Below are 20,137 nucleotides of genomic sequence, written 5' to 3'. Positions count from 1 at the left end.
GTGGCAATTTTTCACGTCAAACATGCAACGCTTTCCTCCACCAAGTAATGACGTATTTTGAGAATCAACTTGTGGAATGAAAGCATATCCGAGAAAACACACATTTGCTCAAATATGCAGATTTGTTTTTATTATATTGCAAACAATAATTGACATCCAGGTATATTGTTAACAGTTTGTAGCGTGAAGAGTGAGACCATAGTGGTGAAAACATCATGAACTCTCAAGTAAGAGCTTGTTGTGCAGTCTGAAGCCCTCAATGAGGTTCACACGCATGTTAGAGAGGACTGGTTGACTTGAGGCAGAAATGACACACAGACAGCAAAAACTCAAGTCAGGCCACTCAAGCCAGACCAGAGAGCAAAATAATTGCTTGGGAAAGGAGAAACACTTGCATACAACACAGTAGCTGTGATCCATAAATTAGAAAAAGAGCCCCCCAAATGTCATCAATGTTTTATTTTACATTTTTAATTTAAAATCACTGGAGGAATAGTCTAAGGCCTGACATGTCATAGTGTGGCCCTGAGGGTGAGAGCATATTTTCTAAAATTGGTGGCAATAATGGACTAAATGGACTAAAGGCTGGTTTCTTGGCTAAACCAGAATGTAGACATTTTTTGGTATCAGCTTGAACACAATACTTTGCCATTATCATTCCAAATTTTCTACTACAAAGTCAGGCAGAAGATACCTAAGGGATAGCTGTAACATTCCCTAAAAGAGGTTTCTCCTTTGGATCAACCTGGTCTGACGAAATGTTTGAAAGTGTAGAAACCCCCTTGGGGAAAAAAGGTAGGAGGGGGGGAAGAGCCACACTCACAATAAATCAGTCCATTCTACAAGAGGGATTGAGTGGTCTAGACATACTGAGCATCCTTTTCTCAACACCTGTCATGCCGCTGTCACTGTTAAGCCACTATGTACCTTAATGTGTTAAGACCACTTCAGCCCCTGATGTAGATTACCGTGCAGCAGCGCTATACCGTATATCAACAGGTCACATTTTACACCGCGAGGAGCTTCAGCAGCAGAGCACCACATCCAGTACACACGTGAAAAGAAAAAAATGTCGCAAAGAAGCTAATGAGTTTATTGAAGCAATGGAGAACTGCACTTGGAAAATTATAGGTTTATGCAATTAGCAACAGTGAATTCGTCTTTGAACAATAGAGTTGAAGATTTAGCGTAAACGGGGATGCGCAAGACTAATGAACCAACACTGTTCGGTTGATGTTTCATTTCATGTCCTACAAGTGGGAAAGGAATGATTGGTGGATTTTTTTTTTTTTTAATCCCAATCTATCAGACATTCTTCCCAGTTAAAATTAACCTTGAGAAGAATGCCACTCAGAAACACGTCAAGTGGTTTGTGGGGCTGCTCAATAAAGATGCTCATATTACAGAGAACATATGAAGCTTGAACGTGACTTAGCATGTTCGCTGCTAACACTTTCTCCACAGTCCAAAACTACCCCCACTTCTATTCAGCTCATCTTTCACCACAACATTACAAAACTGCCAAATGGCTTAACTAGCTAAATTTACAGTTCATATTTTCACAGAAAACCGATTCAACTTATTTTTATTGAGCAGAACATGCTTTTCACCCCTCAGAAATTACGATATTGCATATCCCAAATATCAAACCTGGGAGAGCACATTGACTTGTCATGTTTTTTCCTTTCCTCTTTTTGCAAGAGAAGGTTCATGTTTGTAGTCTTTAGACGCGCCAAGCGACAACTAAGTATCGTTAGTCTATACATCCTTCCTATATTACACAAATACCCTACGGTAGTAGGGCAAAATGGCTGGGAGTTGAGGGGCAAAGGGAAGGTCACAGAAAACGCAAAGGAGACAATGTCATTATTATCAAGTGCTGAAGATTAGAAATTGGCGTAATCCCTGATCTCCACTCAGGCACGCACACCGACAGCCTCCACTAAACTTTAACGAATAGCTCAGTGCTGTACTTAATGGGATATTTCAACTAAAGCCTAATATTTGTTCATATGACAAGAGTCAAAGCTCCCCACCCCGAGGTCCAAGGACAACAGTTTGCAAGATTGGTATATACAACCATTAAAATATGAGCAAGCTCCACATGAAGAGAAATGGTATGCACATTTGAGAAGTGATGGTATAAAGCTACAGATTATTTTCATAACAAAGGCCGACAGACAGTATCACCATATACGCTTTTTCTGCCTGATCGCTCGAAGGTTTTACCAAGCTAGGTGCCATCAGACTAGGACAGGAAAGGAGAGCGAGAAAGAGGGAGACAAAAGTTCTTAAAAAAAAAAAAAAAAAAAAAAAATAGCCAAAAGTAATCTTACACATAAAGACACTGTCATTTCTTAAATTATTTTTTAGTGCCCTACATCAAAAACATCTGCCTTCGGTTGGTCAGTAAGGCTGCGTGACAGACGGCCAGCCCTGTGTTAAACCTATGGTACTTCTAGACGTTATGCAAATTTACAGTATACAAGTTTTGATTACCATGCAAGAATACTTTTTTTGTGTAACATTTAATAGCTTGATCTACATCCAGGAATAATTTACATAGAGGGGCAGAGATTATTAGACCAGAGAGCGCAATGAGTAAGTAACCATGGTGGCAGGTGCAGCCGAAGGAGATGAAGATGTGCGGGTGAAGTTTAGCTTAGGTGAGAGGGGGGTTGGGGAGAATGACAGGGTGAGGGAAGGGGGTGTGGGGGGTGGGGGGCAGGATCCAGAAGACCATCTGGGTGCTGGTCCAATCTTTGGAGGTCCTATTCAGCGGCACTCCCACACTTTTACCGTCTGATCTACACTCCCAGTGACCACGTAAGGAGCAGTCTTGTGGAAATCTGAAATGAACAAAGATCAGAACAAAACCTAAGTGCATTCATTACATGTCATTAACGTGAAACAATCATATGTAATTAATGCTAAAGTTATGGTCAATTAATAACGCACAGTGCAACACATGAGAAACGCAAGTTTTTTGTTCGTTCCTTAAACAGTTGTCAAGCACCAGACGTTCACTTGAAAAGGAGTCCTTTACTGGTACAAACACTTGCCTAAGGGTGGAGCCAGACATGTTAAGGGCTACTGTTCAGCCCGCTGAGAATTATTACTTCTGTGTAATTATACAATATGTGTATCTGTCTCACATGCGCCGTTTCTGTTCACGTGTCCTTTCCTTTTGGTTCGGCTGTGCAGTTGAAGGTGGAAGTAATTGCTGCCTATACAAGTTTGCACAGTCATCATACCTGTACATACACCCAGTCCATTTGCTTTGCTGAGTACTATCGAGGTGAGAAAATGTACTTAAGTACCGACCCTTATTTGGGACACAGCTCCATTTAGAGTGGAACGCACCAAGATACTGTACCACTATTGATTATAGGAATCAAAAACAAGTTTTGTTGAGAGCACAAATGACAATAACAAAGAAGCTTTTGCAAAATGTTCAACAGCTCACAGCGCTTGCTGTTTGTAGTTAAGAGTTTTAAAAGAAAAATGGCAACCAGCCTGCCAAAATAATTGGCTGAGATAGTCCTCAAGGGAATTACTGAGCTATATCAATAAGCAGAAGTGAAAAAGGGAGGTGAATGGCTCACTGGTGGCACCCGTCAGGACACTCAAGACCAGCAAAGGAGATAATGGTCTTGTTTACAAGGAATCGCCGTGGAAGCAGGAGGGTATATAAGCTAGTGGCAGGGACAGCAGCTGAAGAGATAATAGCAGGGGATAAGAGGAAAGGAGGTCTGCTTACCCAAAGAGGTAACAAAGTGATCATGGGCACTCAGGGTTTTCATGCAGCGCTTGTTCTTGTAGTCCCAGATCCTTAAGGTCTTGTCATCTGCACAGGTCACAATAAACTTGCCTCCCGGGTGGAAAAGGAGGCCACGCACCCAGTTGTCATGGCCGACCTGTGGTACAGAATTTAGAAATGAAGCAAATTGATTTCCGCACTGAAAAGAAAAGACATTTACACACTTGAAATAGACCTTACCAGTGTCATAAGGCACATGCCTATGCTAACATCCCACATCTTGACAGTTTTGTCTCTGGAGCCAGACAGCAGGAAAGGGCCTGATTTACCACTTTTCTTGCTCTGGTTGGACAAAACATAAAAATAATACAAATTAAATAAATCAATGTAGCAAAATTACTGCAGGACAAGTTTTGGTCAAATAGACGCACGAAAGGAAAACTTGTATGTTGAAAAAGATAAGTTATTTTTTAACAAGTGTTTTTCTTTTTCTTTGTTATGTTAAAGTAAACAATTTAATGACCATTCAATGACCGTGGAAAATGTCAATTCCAAGGGGAGACAAATTGAGGACCCTCCAGTTGGACGACATTCAAAACGAACAGGCAAAGACGACAATGCCTTAAACTTAGCGAATACTTTACGTTATCTTACCTGGTGAACTTGCTTTTAAATCAAGAAACAAGGATAAGGCTGTCAAGCGAAATGTTGTGCAAATATCAACTCCACACTTGTACAGTTGGTTAGTCTTTTTCCATACGCTAATCCAGACTGCTGGTTAAAATCCAAGTCGTCCCTCACCTCAGAACCAGTGGCATCAAGTATGGTGGAATAAGCGCTCTCTGGCGCCCACGAAATGCACTCCACCACATGCTCATGCTCCCGGAGTTCAGCTTTGCACTCTTTGTTGGCTACAACCCACACGCGCACCGTCTGATCATTGGAGCAGCTGGCAACCAAAGTGCCATCCTGGTTGGGTCGCACCATGCGCACCCACTCCCTGTGGCCAGTGAAGGTCTTCACACAGTAACTTGTGGGGAAAAGAATTTAGAGATGAATTACCGCCCAATGAATATGACAGCTAGGCAAATAAATACTTAAAGACTTTTAAAAATGATTTGGAATTAAAAGATCTTACCCAGTTGCCACCTCCCACATCTTCATAGTTTTGTCCCTTGAGGCAGAAATTATGTGATCTCCATTGGGCATAATGGCTACTGATGACACATTGTGGTCATGTCCTAAAAGAACAGAGTTGGGAACTTTAGAGATTACAAGCGGGAGGAAAATCAGGGTCAGATTTTGGTGATGCAAGTGTAAAACCACCAAAAGGACAAAATGATTTGCTTTTTTGGGCACAATGGGCTAACTATAAAATTCAAGCAGTGAGCTGGGCTTTCACACAGTTTCGCAGTGGATACAAAATTGGGTTGATTACCCAGTTGTTAGATCTGATTTGACCCACTCAATAGACATAAGTAATAGCCATAAATGTGTGTATCAGGCATACGTCACACTAGTATCGTGTGATGCAGGACATAGCGTAAGAGGATCATTAAACAATTGACTCATTCAACACTTATCTACATGAACAGCTTGGCGTCACATTTTGTTAAGTTAATGAAAAAGCATGAGGGTTTGAGAAGGGTGAACTGAAACTGAATAAAAAGGTGGCCTAAGGAGTAATAGAGAGCAAACTGTGAAGCCTCAATTTAATCAAAAGTTCTCTCTGCACTGACTTTGTTTGTGCAGTGAGCTTGAGGAAGATTTTAAGTAGCTCTCATCCACCTCCCTGAAAAAGTATAAAGTCTATTAAGACCAGTCTAAATAAAACAGAATATTTTAACAGACATAATGAAGACCTCCTCCAGTTTAGTATACTGTATACATACGTATGTACCATAGAAACTGCTCAATGTAATTTCATTACATTTTTAGGGTCAGCTCGAGCTTGTCAGGAAATCTAAACTATGTTCCGAATGTTCCATTTATTTTTTTTACTTTTCTTTTTTTCATTCATTCTAAGTGGTATTTATTTATGTATTTTATTTTATTTATTTATTTAGTTATTTATTCATGACATAAAATGTTGCCATGTGAGAAAACCTACCATGCATAGTCCTGATGCACTCAAAACCTTGGAAATCCCACAGCTTGATAGTCATGTCGGCAGAGCAAGATGCAAGTAGTTTTCCAGTCTGGTCAAAAGAGATGTCCTGCACGGAATCTGTGTGGCCCTTAAGTGTGCGTTCAAAGTCTCCGGTCTCATAGTCCCACACCTAAAAAGCACACGAGCAAATTGGATCACAGAATACAAGCTTCTGTTCATTATGTCTCTTCATGTGCAGTCCTCAGAAACGTTCCATGAATATTCCACACTTTCGCAACGCTAAACACAACAGATGACAAAAGAGAACAGTCTTGACAGATGCCATAAAATGCTCCAAGTTAGACTAACTGTGGATTTCTAATAGTCTCTTTCCATGGTCAAGACCTTTTGTAAGTACTCCTGAAGGTTTTAATGACTGCACTAATATGGAGCACAGACAGAATCAGTAATTATGGGAGGAAGCAGGATGGATTTAAACCCAAGAAAGCTGCTCATGTTTGGTTTTCAAGCAGACGGTCACAGAGAAACAAACACTCCTCGCCTCACTGCTTTGATTGGGGGATTTTGTCCAGACGGTAATGGGAGACCCCACCGTCCCTTTCTAGATGGGCTAAATGTGCCAGATGGTTGTGGGGTACAAAATGCACAGGGGGAGAGATCAGCCGAGTTAATGTGTTTGGAGATTCGCTTGATCAGCACGTTACGCAATTCATCAGCATCTTGGGCAAATAAGCCTTTACAGCAACCTGTAACTCTAAGCTACTCGGACACATTTAGCATTATCACTGACTCTTTTTTTATCTATTTTATTTTATACTCATGATGAGTCGGGTGGCACCTTGCATAGTAGCCTCCTCCTTTAATTAACTTTGGACAAAAACATTACAAAAAGCAGTTGCACATTATGTCTATTCAGTTTAGTTTTCAGACTAAAAAGCTATTTTGGCTTTTTTGACTTGTCAAAACAATCTGAAGCATGCAAGGTCTACTCAATTAAAAATTCAACAGGGCTGTTGAGAGGTAGAAAAAGTAGGGCACCAAATAAGTGCAGGCCAGGAGAAAGACAGAGAGAAAGAAGAAAGCAGCTAAAGAGCAAGAGGAGGAGGGTGGAGCAAAATTTAAGATTTGGGCTCAGAGCCTTGCTCCGCCGATGGTGGTTGGGCTTGGTGGCGCAGATGCTGCTGCTTATGAGGAATAGAAATGTGGCATTGTGCCAAGGGGAGTGGTTGCACTGGGAGCAAACCGTGGTGGCTAGTGGAAAGGGAAAGATGAACATGTGCTTGATGAATAATTTATAAAGAACAAACAGCTTAATAGACTATTGGAATTGAGAGTTTGTACTTTGATTCTGGGCACACAAAGATAATGCTGGTGCAATCTCAGGTGCGCCCATAACAACACCTTCGAGAAGCAGACCGATTTGAGGACTACAACATCATGGAAGAGGAATTGAAAGAAACAACATTCGCAAACTATCTAAATGGTAGTTTCAAGCAAACATTTACCATCAATACTTAAAAACAATCAACCATAACTTAATAATAAAATATATTTGAGTGAGCATATTTTTAATTTTTAATACTGTGACTAATTGAAAATACACAATACAGGGGGGAAAATGTGCCTTTCAGCCACACTAACCTTTATTGTTGCATCCTCTGAAGCAGACACCATCACACTGAAGACTGGGTGGAAGATGACTCTGGTAACAGGACTGCGGTGGCCACTCAGTGCATACTTTTCTGGAGGACGTGGAACCCACTCTTTGGGGTCTCGCTTTTGACTAACTGGTCCACCCAGGGTGATTTCCTCCTTTGCTTCGTTCAGTTTAGATTCAAGTTCCATAACCTGCCCAGACCAAGTAAGTATGTTAGCAGATGGAGGTTTATTGAACCAAACTAAAGGTAGGGGAGTTTCAATATTCTTAGAAACCTTTAGCAATGTCAGTAAGTTAGTATTCTAAAGAGATTATTATAAATACACAGTAAAAGTAAAGTGGCTCCATGGGTGATGTCACAAACAATTCACAAGACTGCATTCCTCACAAGCCTCCTGCGAAAGTGGCAAAAAAAACAAACCTTCTTTTGTAATCTGATGACTGAAGTCCATTTTTTTTCCAAAAGGCCAGCATACTTCTTGTCCAATTCTTCATTCTGCAAGGAGCAAGGGTGGGGGGGGGGGGGGTTGGATGCAAAAAGGCAACGAGTTGAAGAATCAGCAGAATCAAAAAAGGCCAGTGAGAATGGACCAGCTGGGGTGGCAAGCCGAGAAGATGTCTTGTATGAAAGAAAACAATTGCTTACGCTTGGTTCCGACGCAAGCATGCTACTGTACAACATCCACACTACAAATACACACACACACACAAGTCTTGACCCTTCCCACAATAGCTACCCAACTGCTAAACTGAGGAAGGTGTGCAGGATATGTTGGCAACTCCTTTCAGAGTTGCTTAGAAAAACAAAAGAACGCATGTACAGTCTTTAACAGACAACTGCATAATGATAATTTCTTCAAAATCTGCTATTAATAAATTATTCATTTTGGTCAGCAACTTAATGATATGACAGTTTATTGACATTGATCAGCAAGGCAATAAATGACTTTTAGGCATTTTATTGATTTGAATTCTTGAGTGTAATGAAAATAAACATTTAAAAACTTAGAATTGAGTTGTTTGCCTTCTTTTGCATTAGCATTCCTCGCCATTTCCCTCGTTTAAGTCTCATTTATTATGTCTCTCGTCACTGCCAACATCAGCATTGAATATCGGTGGTGGTTGCATCCCTCCGCTACTTTAGAATTTCTGCTATTGTGTAATGGCAAGGCTGAGGAGCTAGTTGTGAATTTCAACAATCGCCACCCTCACACCCTTGCGGGGCCGCCAATGAGGCTTTCACAGTTACCAGGAGCCTCAAGGCACCGTGCCATCGTTAGAGGAATATACAAGACTTTTGAAGGAAACGACATTTATGCATTAGTGTTTTTTTTTTTTTTTTTAAACAAGCCTGCTATCATCTAACCGGCCATCTGCCTGGATGCTAACAACCTACACGAGAGTGACAAAATGTGCCAGACTACACTGCAGGCTGCCAATTTATTACCAGTGGGTATTATGGAGCCAAATATCTAAGTGTATGTATATATCTATATTTTCTCTCATGTAACTACAGAGTAATTGGTTGTGGACACATTTAAATTATTTTTGCAATTAAAACCTGCTAAACCACAGAGACAGTCACAAGGGCCATGGCAAAAACATTCTATTCAGTCAAACGCAACTAGCTATATTTAACAGGCAGATAAATTTCAACTGATAAATGCAATATATTCAAGGAAAATTTGTCCCGATATCATCTTGGCTTCCAAAGGTTTGTTTTGGCGATAGCTATAAAACCCCAAGAGTACGTGGTTTCCCCCGTGCCGTTCATCCTCATCCATTATTAAACCTTCTCCCACTCAGAAAACGTCTGCCAGAGGAATGAATAAAGGCACAAAAGAAAGAGGTGAGGTGAAATGTGAAGGTAAGGTGAAACGAGAAGATGCTATAAGAAGTTAAGGGGGGGAAGGGTGAAAACGATGTGATAAGATGACCTTTTTTTTGCAGATTACATTAAACCAATGTCTTTAAGTATTTAGACCAGGGATGGGCGACTGGCAGCCCATGCTTGGGGTGGATCTTAATTTTTGTGGGGGAAAAAATTATATATATACATATATACGTATATATTTTTTTTTCTCCCAGTAAAAACTAAACTTTTTAAAGAAAAAGCAAAATAACCACAAAAGGGCATTTTTAAATTGGATCAATGATTGGCGAGCTTAAGACATTACAGCTGATCACAAACTGGCCATAAAACAATCAGCCGATGCGATCCTGATCAGTGTAAACTCTACTTACCATGTCTAATTCTGCCTCCTTCTTGAACGTGGAATATGCTCCTTCGTATCCATTGGAACGCAGATAATCAGCTATGGCTCGATTTCTGGAACATACAAAGAGGATCCATAATTAAACCTATGATCACCATAATCAAGATAAGGCCTTAAGTATAATGAGTGTAGCAAAATAGGTATGTATATGTATACTCCTAAAAGTATTTCAAAATAGGTATGTATATGTATACACCTAAATGTATTGTCTCAACTATGTATTAGAATAACATTTAATGTATACAAATCAGCCTTACGTGTAGTACAAGTCGGACACTACATGTATGACTGGCTAGCCAGCACAATGGATATCACATCTGTCTGCAGAATGAATCACTGCAATGTGGATGGTGAGTGTGGGGGGGGGGGGGGGGGGGGGGGGGGGTAATTGAGATCACAGTGTTCATCACACCACTTTCCAAAACACACAGAATAAAGCCAGAAAACATATTTGAGGTAATCAGGCGTTTGGTTATGACGATTCCATCCAGTTCATCACAAAACAAGACGTTTAATAAGAAAGCTGAAAGAAGCAGTTGAGGAAGTTGAAATGTGTCAACTAATTTCTGGTCAGGGTAGAATAGCTACTTTCCGAGACAGCATTTGAGATGTGATCATGATTTATTCAAGAGGACAAGGCACTGCGACTACTGTTGTGGGAGCCAATAGTTGAGTCGACCTTGAGCTACTTTTTTTTTTTTTCCATTTTGATCGTTGTTTCAGGGCATGTTTAAAAAGAATGTAGCTTGTGACCAAGTTCGTCTCGATTCTGCATAATGAAATTAGGTAGAGTGAGTGACTCACTCCGTAATACCACTTGCACTCAGAAGTGAACTACCCTCAGCAAGATATTTTCAAGCCCATGTGAGTCACTATTGCCAGCTCATTATTATGGGTTATTATGAATAAATAAAAAAATCTTCAATGAAATCTATACACAATCTGATTAGCAAAATATATTTTTAGCTTTCATTGTCCAAATATTTCTATGGTATCAGTGAAAATGATCAGGGGGGAAAAAAATCTAATCTGCACCTCCTCCACACATTCATTCTGTAATTATTATATTTCTACACCACAAGCCGTACATCTAAAGCCAAGAAAAGCCAGACAAGCTGTATGGGAGAAAATGCTTGAGGGTACCAGTATGAAGGGGGAGGGAGTTGCAATCTGTCAGCGCAGCCTGTGCTGCGTGCACCACACCTTCTGCCCACCTGAATACCCATGACAACAAGAGGAGGGCTCTCATTAGAGTTCAAGGTTAGCACGAGGTTATCTACACTCCTGACAGGCTGCCCACTTCAAACACTAAAAGAGGGCCGACTTGTGAGCGTCCACATCTGAGAAAGAGCAGTGCGAGGTGAGGGAAGCTAAAAGGCAGAGTTATTTGATGTGGTGGGGGTGTGACACGAGAGGGTGTGTCCAAACTGTTGCTGTTTGTCTCAACGTCACCTAAAAGGCTCAATGGAATGCTGCAGGAAGACTTGAAAAACTACAATGACTTAATTGTAAGTCCTTTAATTTCAAATCATGCAAAATTGAAAGTTGGTCAAGTCTGTCCATAAATATGACGGGTTTAGCGCATTTTCCATCTGTAGTGAGGTGATGGTGGTTTTGAATAGTGGACACAGACATTGAGTAGTAAATGTTCAGAACCCCAAGTAAATAACTATTTAAGCAATGTAAAAAAAAGAATGAGAGCAAAGTGGCTGGTTTCTATGGTTATTAGCAGATAGCAGGATGATGTCATCCAGGAGAGATGAGTCAGCCATCCTTCCAGCCTGCAGATGACTTCATTTCCTCCTAATTTTCAACTACAAAAATCAATGAAGAGGGCATTCAAAAACATTAAATAAATATCAGTTGACGTGACGTCATGCTGGTCTCTGACAAGATCGGTATCACTTTCACAGGCTATACTGGTTGTCACATTACCTGCCAGCTCACATCTCATTAAAGAAAAGGCTGCTCATAACATCCGTTGCTCTCTGTCAATATATTTGTAAATAAGTTTCAATATTTACAAAGTCAATTCTATTACTGGTACAATGTCCTTTTGTCTCCTCCGCCAGTGTTTTTGACAGCAAACTGCTGCACCGATGGAATGCAGTCAAGAGGTAGTGCAGAGTGTGAGACCTGGGAGTGCTTTGTGCTCAACTAGTTCCAATCCCCATCTTCACTGTATTCATGCAAGTGTGGCTAGGAGCCTGGATAACAAGCAATTACAAGCTCCTTACTTTTGTCTGGTACAAATATGGTTGGCGTATGAACAGGTCATTTGATGACAGGGTTAAAAACGCATTTCACTGAAAAAGAAATTCAGAAGGTCCTTGGTTTGCGATGGTCCTCACATATACTGCATTAGAAAATGCATCCAGGGTAAGAATTCTTTGCACAAGGATTGCTCAGTTCCCAGTATTTACCGTTTTATTTCAATTGCCTCCGAGTGTTTTTCATCCAAATATTTCCTTAACGCTTTAGCACAGGTTAATGGTCGACTATTACTTGCGTATGTACACATTCAGGTTAGGTGCCAGTGCAATTCAATCAAGCGATCAGAGCCAGAGGATGACGTACACAAATGTACGCAGTGTGGAAGATGGCCATGGGCATATTCTTTGTTCAGTAAGGAGAAACTTTAAAAAAATAAAATAAAGCACACGGGTGCCCGCCAGGTCTTTAAGGGGAGTAGCATGTTTGTGTTCTTCAGCTATTTTTAAAACATGCTTGGGGCAGTGAGTCCCCTGACCCTGTAAAGACACACAAATGTGCTTTTCATTGGTTTTGCATTAAAAAAAAGATTGTTGTCAAGAGAGTACAGAATCACACAGCTGACTGTTGATGCCAAAATAGCAACTTATTAGAAAAATAATATTTAAAATATAAATATTTATCCTCAGCCGATGAACCTTAACTACCCAAAACGCAACACATTACGGTTGCTCTGTTTATGACTGAGCTCAGTTCCTATGGCGACAAAGTAACCTGAATTTGTACACAAGTCGGATCGTGCTGGAGTCTATCACTGTTGTTAATTTAAAAAAAAAAAAGTCATTATAACAGTAAATGTGTTATATAAAAAAAACTGTCAGAATATAAAACAATCAAATTGAAAACCCTAAATTTGGATGGTAAGTGAGCTATTCTTGTCCCACAAGATGATGAGACGGTTTAATAGACGTAACTTCGATGCTGACAGCCGGACACAGTTGCCAATCCTAAGTGACCATTTGTAACAAAACAGAGTAACGCAAGTGTCTTGTTTTAGCCAGCAAATTTGCTACTTTGTTTAAGAACAAAATCTATAGGTGGGAGGTTTGTCTAAGTTACTGAGACAAACAGCAATTCATCACCACAATAGGAATGCATCTGATGCTTGAAGACACCCGTTTCCTGTGGGCTGTTGGCCCACAGACTGGGAAAAGAGGGGTTTTGGCTGGGGGGGGTCTTGGAATCTTCCTCTAACTAGTACAGAGCTAATGAAAGCTTAGCATTCCAGACGAGCTCCCCATACCAACAGGCCCCGCCCACAGCACTAATCTAAAAACATAGAAACATTGTTGGGAATGTTAGCTGCCTTGTTATGTCTTACACAAGTTAAGTGGATGCATTCCGCAATCGTACTGGAAGACAGACACCCAAATCAATGCTTTTAAATCATCTTAAAGAGCAGAGAAAAGACAGAATGTTATGATCGTCGTGATGCACTAACTAACGTGATCTGAAAGCAGAGCCGATCACGTAACTTTTATCAGAGCGGAATCAGATGAAAAAGATTGCATTTTTAAAAGTGTCTGTTTTTCCAAGGGGACAAAAATGGTTGTGTAAAATATTTAGGATGTATTGCAGTGTGATACTAAAACATCAACTGAATGATAACAATTGTCAATATTATTAATAACAATTTTCACGACTCAACCCACCTCCAACCAAATGACCCATTACATTATCATGTCTCCCAGGTACCATTATGATAAAGATGGACTATACATGAAGGATACGTCTCAGCAAGTAGACAAATTTGATTGGACTGTTCGTTTGGAACCGAGTCCCAGCCGTGGTGAATAATGTGCTCTCAAGACCCACTTTCTTAGTGGGTGTGGCTTGCCAGGCGAGAGCTGAGCCATAGGAGCAGAGAAATGTTTTTCCTGTATTTTGCTCAGTACTGCATTTTCAGGAAAAGGCAACAGGCAAAGACAGTTTCCTAAGCGCATCAAATGTAAATTGATTACAATAAAAGTTCTGCTCAAATGTTTACCTCCTTCTCTTCTGATTGGTTAGTAATGTCTTTGCAGGGAGGCCGAGGCCAGGCTTGTACAAGAAGTGAAGCAGTGCACTACAGCAAAATGGAAGATACTCAGTTCCCTGCCACTGCTTTTTAGCAAAACCCAATTCAGTATCTCAATTGTGACACAAATTTATACTGATATAAACTGTATTGTCTTTTGGTTCATAGTGTCAGACTGCAAAACATCAATATCATTAAACCTCAATATACCACCCAGCCCCGGAAGCAGCCGTGCACTAAACTGCGCCAAATCTGCTTAAATAAGGAACAATCGCGCAACTACTGCACGGAGGCACCAGAAGCACTGAGGGATTTAAGCAGCATACCGGCGGCGTATAAAGTGAAATGCGAGTACCCCTCCCCAAAAAGGACTTAATTGGAAAGAATAATGGCAACATTGTCATTTACACACTTTCTGCTTTGGCAGTGGTAGCCTTTGGTCAATTTAAAGAAACATTATTACCACCTATTTTTTTCAAGTTGCATTCGTTGGGCTGATAATCATGCTGCTCTACTTGTGCATACCAGTTTCAGCCCTCATCCTGATCATGCAAATCCAAACAAAACCCTAACCAAGGTTTACCTATCCAAATGACACCATTACAACCTGAACTTCAGTAAGTGGAAAGGGACAATATTTAGACTCTGCACTATTGGAGTCATAAAACAGAGGTGTATTGGCCACTTACAGTTCATCTCGTTGCCGTTGGGAAAGCACCATGGTGACAGGATGGTGTGGGCGGGGCAAGGAGAGACCGCTTGCTAGTAGATGGTGTAGCTGCCGCGCTCTCCTCAGTCGGGAGATGAGCTATGCGGATCCGAGCAACGCGAGCGAGGATGAGCCGTGTACTCCTATAGCGTCAGTTCGTGTAGACCCGACACAGCCCGGGGACAGAGCGGGGACCGCAGGAATCGGGCCCCCTGGGGACAAGAGAAGCGGAGAGCCTGCAGACCAGTCAACAGCCGAGTCTACACTGCATCTGAAAGGGAGAAATGGAGGTGCGCGTTAGGTATGCATGACAGATAACATGGAGAGTGGGTGGAGCTGAAAATATTTATAGTAGGTCAAAGAAGTGCTGCATCAATGCATGGAAACTGCTTATTTTACCAGGTCAAAGCAGCACTCAGAAAATATTACTACATCCCATCAATTAGAAAAATGGCATGAAGCCATCCATCCGACAAAACTCAATCACTCTTTCTGTGGATTTTTAGATGCTCTCAAAAGCATCCATAACATCAATACAATTCCAGGTTACAAATTCCTGCGCAAACTTGCAAGAGTTGACCCAGATTGGAAGAGCGACAAACTTTCCATCACGGGTTGCAGACAGAACAGATAAAAAAATCAAAGTCATGGCCGAAGAGGCCCGAATAACGGCTGCGCACTTGTCGAATTCCCAAACGTCATTGTGTCATTATCACACCTCCTTAAGAACTGCCAAGCGGAGAGATGAATGGGGAAATCACAGGGAGGCGACAGCACAGCTTTGACTGGTTACAAGGTCAACATATTGTCAGTTGAGGGATCTTTCGAAGGTACATTAAATGCAATGGGGTATATATATTTATATATACACTACCAGCCTTATAAAATACCAAACTAAACAGCCAACGGCAGGCCAACTATGAGCCGCACTAAGCCTCTTAGTCTACTGGGACCACGATGACTAAATCTCCCCGACTGACCAAAAGACAAAAGTCTAAACAGAGCTAATTTACTTCTTTTTGAGATCCTTACGCAATTACTTACTCCCTCATTTGCATACACATGCTTTATCAGACCGTTTTCCAGAATGAGGCATCTCGTGCTGCATCACATAGTTGACTTACGTTAAATGTATTAATTGTGAATACACATTTCAACAAAAGGTTCGCAAGAGAGAAAAATAGTATAGAATGGATTCAAATTTGGGATGTTTATTACAGAGCAGAAGTCTCCATGTATTTGACACTAGTTTTTCCTGTACTAAAACCACAAAGGCAGCAGACATAATTTCACTGCTTGGCAGCCTTCTCTATTAAATTGATAAAGCAACAAACATAGAAATGTGTTTGCTTCCCTATATGCAGAACTGACACTTGCACACTGCAGAGGACCTGCTCCACAGAAAGTGGCTGACGTAGCTGCCAGTTAACTATTGAGCTGTGATGTCAGCATCTGACACAGGTCCAAATGACAGCTTATCTCTCAAAGAGTGTTGATTACAGCGTGCCGGGGTTTCTGGATGTTTCCCAACAAATCCGCTGTGGTTCATAAAGACAAAAATAGCGCAAATACTAGCATTGAACAGTTTTAGGAAGTGATTGCAATTGTTCTGACCTGCCCATATAAACATTAGTAGTTTAGCCACTACTAGCTAGCTGTTCAGCCACTGGACTAAAGTATCAATCTTTTCATCATGCACATCATTAGGAGAATCATAACTTCAAAATTCCATTTGCAGTCATAAGCTTATTCATTATTCCAGAGGGGTAGAATTTTAGTAGTTTAAATAGTGTTATTTTCTATTCTACATTTGTTTACATTTATTGTACAGTTGAAATAAAAATGTTTGAAATTAATGAGAAAAAAAAATCATTTTCCACTTGGTTTTACAAGTTTACTTTCTATGCTATTGAAATGTTGAATTATCCTGTAGTTCTGTGTTTTCAGTAGCGAAACTACTAGCCGTTTAAAAGCAATGTAAAATTATTTTCATATTTTTAGTCATTTGTGGGTTTCTTTTGTTCGCACGATAATCCACTTTCATTTGTATTTGCAGTCTTGAAAAAAATACCAACCAATCAGTTTAACTGGCTGAGCTCAAAAATTGGGAATGAAATGATGGTGGAGGGAGAATAAGCTGCAATCGATGTGCATCCATAAATCTGCTTGTTCTTCCCGCTATTGATTCTGTTGTCTTTGTGTCGCAGCAGCAGGAACCGTCGTAAAACGGTGCAAAGTGCTCTGGGGGTGTCCTTTCATTTCCTGATTAAACCCAACAGGTTAGCGTTTCTTGGAGAAGCTATTCTCGATTAATAACATTGTTTCACTTTAAGAAGCAGCAGTCGGCTATTCAGTCACAACTGGACTGAGCCACACCCGATGCATTACAGAGCACATATTTGTTACTTGACGTCACCAAGCTTACAACTTCGTCTTGGACGGTTCAAGAGAGTGGGCCATCTTAATGCAAAGGGGCTACGTCAACCAAACGAATGCACATGAAGAAAGGATAATAGGAAACTTGTCACATGACTATTTTTGCAAGATGAAACTCATTGAATGGAAAAATATGCACAACTGTACCGACACTACTCATATTTTATTTTCACCGTTAATCTTGCAGACATCTTTGCATGACCTAGCAGAGAACTACAGTTAAAGCCTTTTTCTCTTTTTCAATACCAAGCATCCCTAACATCTGGAATCTAGACTGCCTTCATTTCCTAACAGTGACAATAAGACAGACAACATTCGAAAAAGTAACAGTGGCATCAACTGGGGCTGCTAACACAAACTGACATGCTAAGATCCAAAAGATCCAAACACATCAACAGTTCAATACAAGATCTAACATCTAACCAGTGACTGCAATATCACAAAGACTGCATACATAAATGCAAGTATGGCTTACAAATTAATTATATAGCTAACATGTCTTGAACTCATAAAAGCAAAGCAGAGCGAAACAACTCAGTTGCAACCAGAATCGCCCACCGCTCGAACCAAGTGACAAAATAGTCAGAGTCGACGAGGCACTCTTTTACCCATTTATTGATGTGACCAACAGTCAGACACACAGATACAAAACAAAAACATTCGCTAGGTGCATGAAGCTGAATCTGCACGTGAACTCCACGTGGTTAAGCGCCAACCCAATTGGCTCTAATTTCTGACTTCACTCACTAAGCCGTGCCACTTAAGGGCACACACCAACACACGAATACAACAATGTGCGTATAACTTTCGGCTACATTACATTTTAGAAAACCAGTTTTGTCTGTTGATTTTATTTGTTTATTTTGGCATGTACACAGTCACCCATCATCATCATTTTCATTGCATGCACTAAAGACAGAATTAGCCGAAATGGGATACATTTACTTTGTATTATTTGTATTTCACAATACAGTTCTCTACTATTTTGGGGTTGGTGCAGATTGATGGCATTTCAATGAATTTCAGTAGGGAAATTTGACTTGATATATTTGTAAACTGCATAAAAATCTAGTGTCATAAACGAGGGTCCCACCTTTCACAGAAAACCAAAGCCCAATAGATATCGGTTATTCTCATGAAATTACCATACCATACTAAAACACACATTAGAATCCAATCATGTTATCTTTTGGTCTCGTAAAATTTGAGAAAGAGAAGAAAAACAACGGAATCATGACTAGAAAAACACGTCAGGGGAAACCGAGTTGGGTAAGGCGAAGACGCAATTCCGAGAAGACCATCATCGACTTGCATGCGCTCCACCCTGATTTCCTCCCACACATGACGAAGGCGCTCCAGCTGAGCCCGACGCCCACCGGTGAGACGGCAAACAACCCTGTCGTGTACAAACACCCAAACACCGACTGTATATAGTTCGCAAATCTGCATTTCATGAAATATTATTCATACAACCAGACGCAACCTTCAGGGCGACCATTACTGGACGGACGCCCTTCCTCGATGCTAACATCCGACTTAGCAGTGAAGCTAATGAGCAGGCAGAAGACGAACCAATTTGAATACTAACCAATGGTGACGACTGTGTCAATTTTATATTTAGCGGCAATGACGTAGTGTCAAACCGCACCAAATTGTCTTCTAATAATTCTCGTAATGACAACGCCAAATGCCAACAGTAACCTTCCGGCCCAACCCAGTGACATGTTGTCATGTCGTTAGCACTCAGAGCTTCTTCAACCACACATCACTAGAAGATATCCAAAATATGAACTATAACAACCAATAAGGTTAATCGGAACCTTACCTTCGTTAGCCTGCTGATTGCAGTCAGAAAGTTAGCTACAATCTGCACTCGTTATATGAACGCAGACCGGGGTGCCATTGTGCACTTGAGTTCAATTAGCTAAATTTAACTTCGTCACTGAGGCCAAATACTTGAATAAACCCAATGTTGCACATGTGTACATGGAAATAAAGTGCAGTGCTGATATGCTACCTGCTGCTTCAGACCAAGCGGCCTAGCCGCCATTTTGAGGCATAAAAGGAGGTGCAGAAATTACAGCCACATCGTCATTTTCCCCACCTAACGCCACACTCCTTCGACCATCGGACGTCTTCGTAAACGAGCCCAACTTACCCTATTGTCTCTGTCCACGAATATATCCAAAACACTCTCCGGCAGCAACACAACCCAGCGGGGCGTGAAATGTGCGCTCCAAATTGAGATCTTGTTAGCTGGAAGTAAACTGCGCCCCTCTAGTGTCTCCGGCGCCGCTCGCTTGTTTTTTCGTAGGCTACCGCATTCGCCTTGTCTCGGGGGCGCGCACGGAATTCGCGTTCACGGAGAGGCGGGAGCGCGCACGTCCTTGACAGGGGAGGGGGGGCACTACAACCTTTGGCACTATTTTAAACGTTTATTTGAAACACTGAAAATCTATTTGCACGCATTGTAAATGCAAAATGGTGCTCCTAGATAGTTTTTATTTGAATTATGATTCATGTTCAACGTTCGTTCATGTTTTTCTGTTAGCAGTTCATGTTTTGCACCCCACAAAGGATTGTTATTCCCGTATCTAAATTTGTGCCAGTCATTTAATTTCATACATTTTTATTCAGATGCAGGTCAGTCACACTTTTCTTAATCCCACTGATGTCTGTTTTGTTTAAGGAGTTATTTCTACCGTGTTTCAACAGAATATACTGTATACACTAAGTGAAATATTAGTTATTAAGAAAAGCAGACTGACTATAATAAACGAAAGTAAGATATATGGTTAAAACATTTTTCACTCGTTATCAGAAGCGAACTACTGATTAAAAAACGTAATCAAGTCGAAGTTCCTTGTTATGCAACGGGCTAGCGTGCCCCCTTATGGACAT

General features: G+C 40.9%; 1 protein-coding gene across 1 annotated transcript; it reads right to left on the bottom strand.

Annotated features, from left to right (window-relative positions):
• Positions 1-107: 107 nt before the first annotated feature.
• Positions 108-19,583, bottom strand: LOC119132494 (lissencephaly-1 homolog A). Its single transcript, XM_037267826.1, has 11 exons — positions 19,395-19,583; positions 14,781-15,071; positions 9,772-9,856; positions 7,949-8,023; positions 7,512-7,718; positions 5,871-6,039; positions 4,899-5,001; positions 4,562-4,790; positions 4,001-4,102; positions 3,761-3,917; positions 108-2,849 (listed from the first exon to the last, which is right to left on the bottom strand). The coding sequence occupies exons 2-11, from the start codon at positions 14,810-14,812 to the stop codon at positions 2,776-2,778; spliced, it is 1,233 nt and encodes a 410-aa protein (XP_037123721.1). The 5' UTR covers positions 14,813-15,071; positions 19,395-19,583; the 3' UTR covers positions 108-2,775.
• Between the last annotated feature and the right edge of the window lie 554 nt (positions 19,584-20,137).

The sequence above is a fragment of the Syngnathus acus genome, chromosome 13 (assembly GCF_901709675.1).
Source record: "Syngnathus acus chromosome 13, fSynAcu1.2, whole genome shotgun sequence".
Classification (NCBI taxonomy): Eukaryota; Metazoa; Chordata; class Actinopteri; order Syngnathiformes; family Syngnathidae; genus Syngnathus; species Syngnathus acus.
The sequence above is the reverse complement of the archived record's forward strand: the minus strand, read 5'-3'. Positions and strand labels throughout refer to the sequence as shown.

Excerpts from the sequence above, each read along its gene's own strand:
- LOC119132494 (XM_037267826.1), bottom strand. The coding sequence starts at position 14,812 with ATGGTGCTTTCCCAACGGCAACGAGATGAACT. Across the intron at positions 9,857-14,780 it reads CAACGGCAACGAGATGAACT|AAATCGAGCCATAGCTGATT; the intron begins GTAAGTGGCCAA and ends TGTATGTTCCAG. Across the intron at positions 6,040-7,511 it reads CAGAGGATGCAACAATAAAG|GTGTGGGACTATGAGACCGG; the intron begins GTTAGTGTGGCT and ends TGTGCTTTTTAG.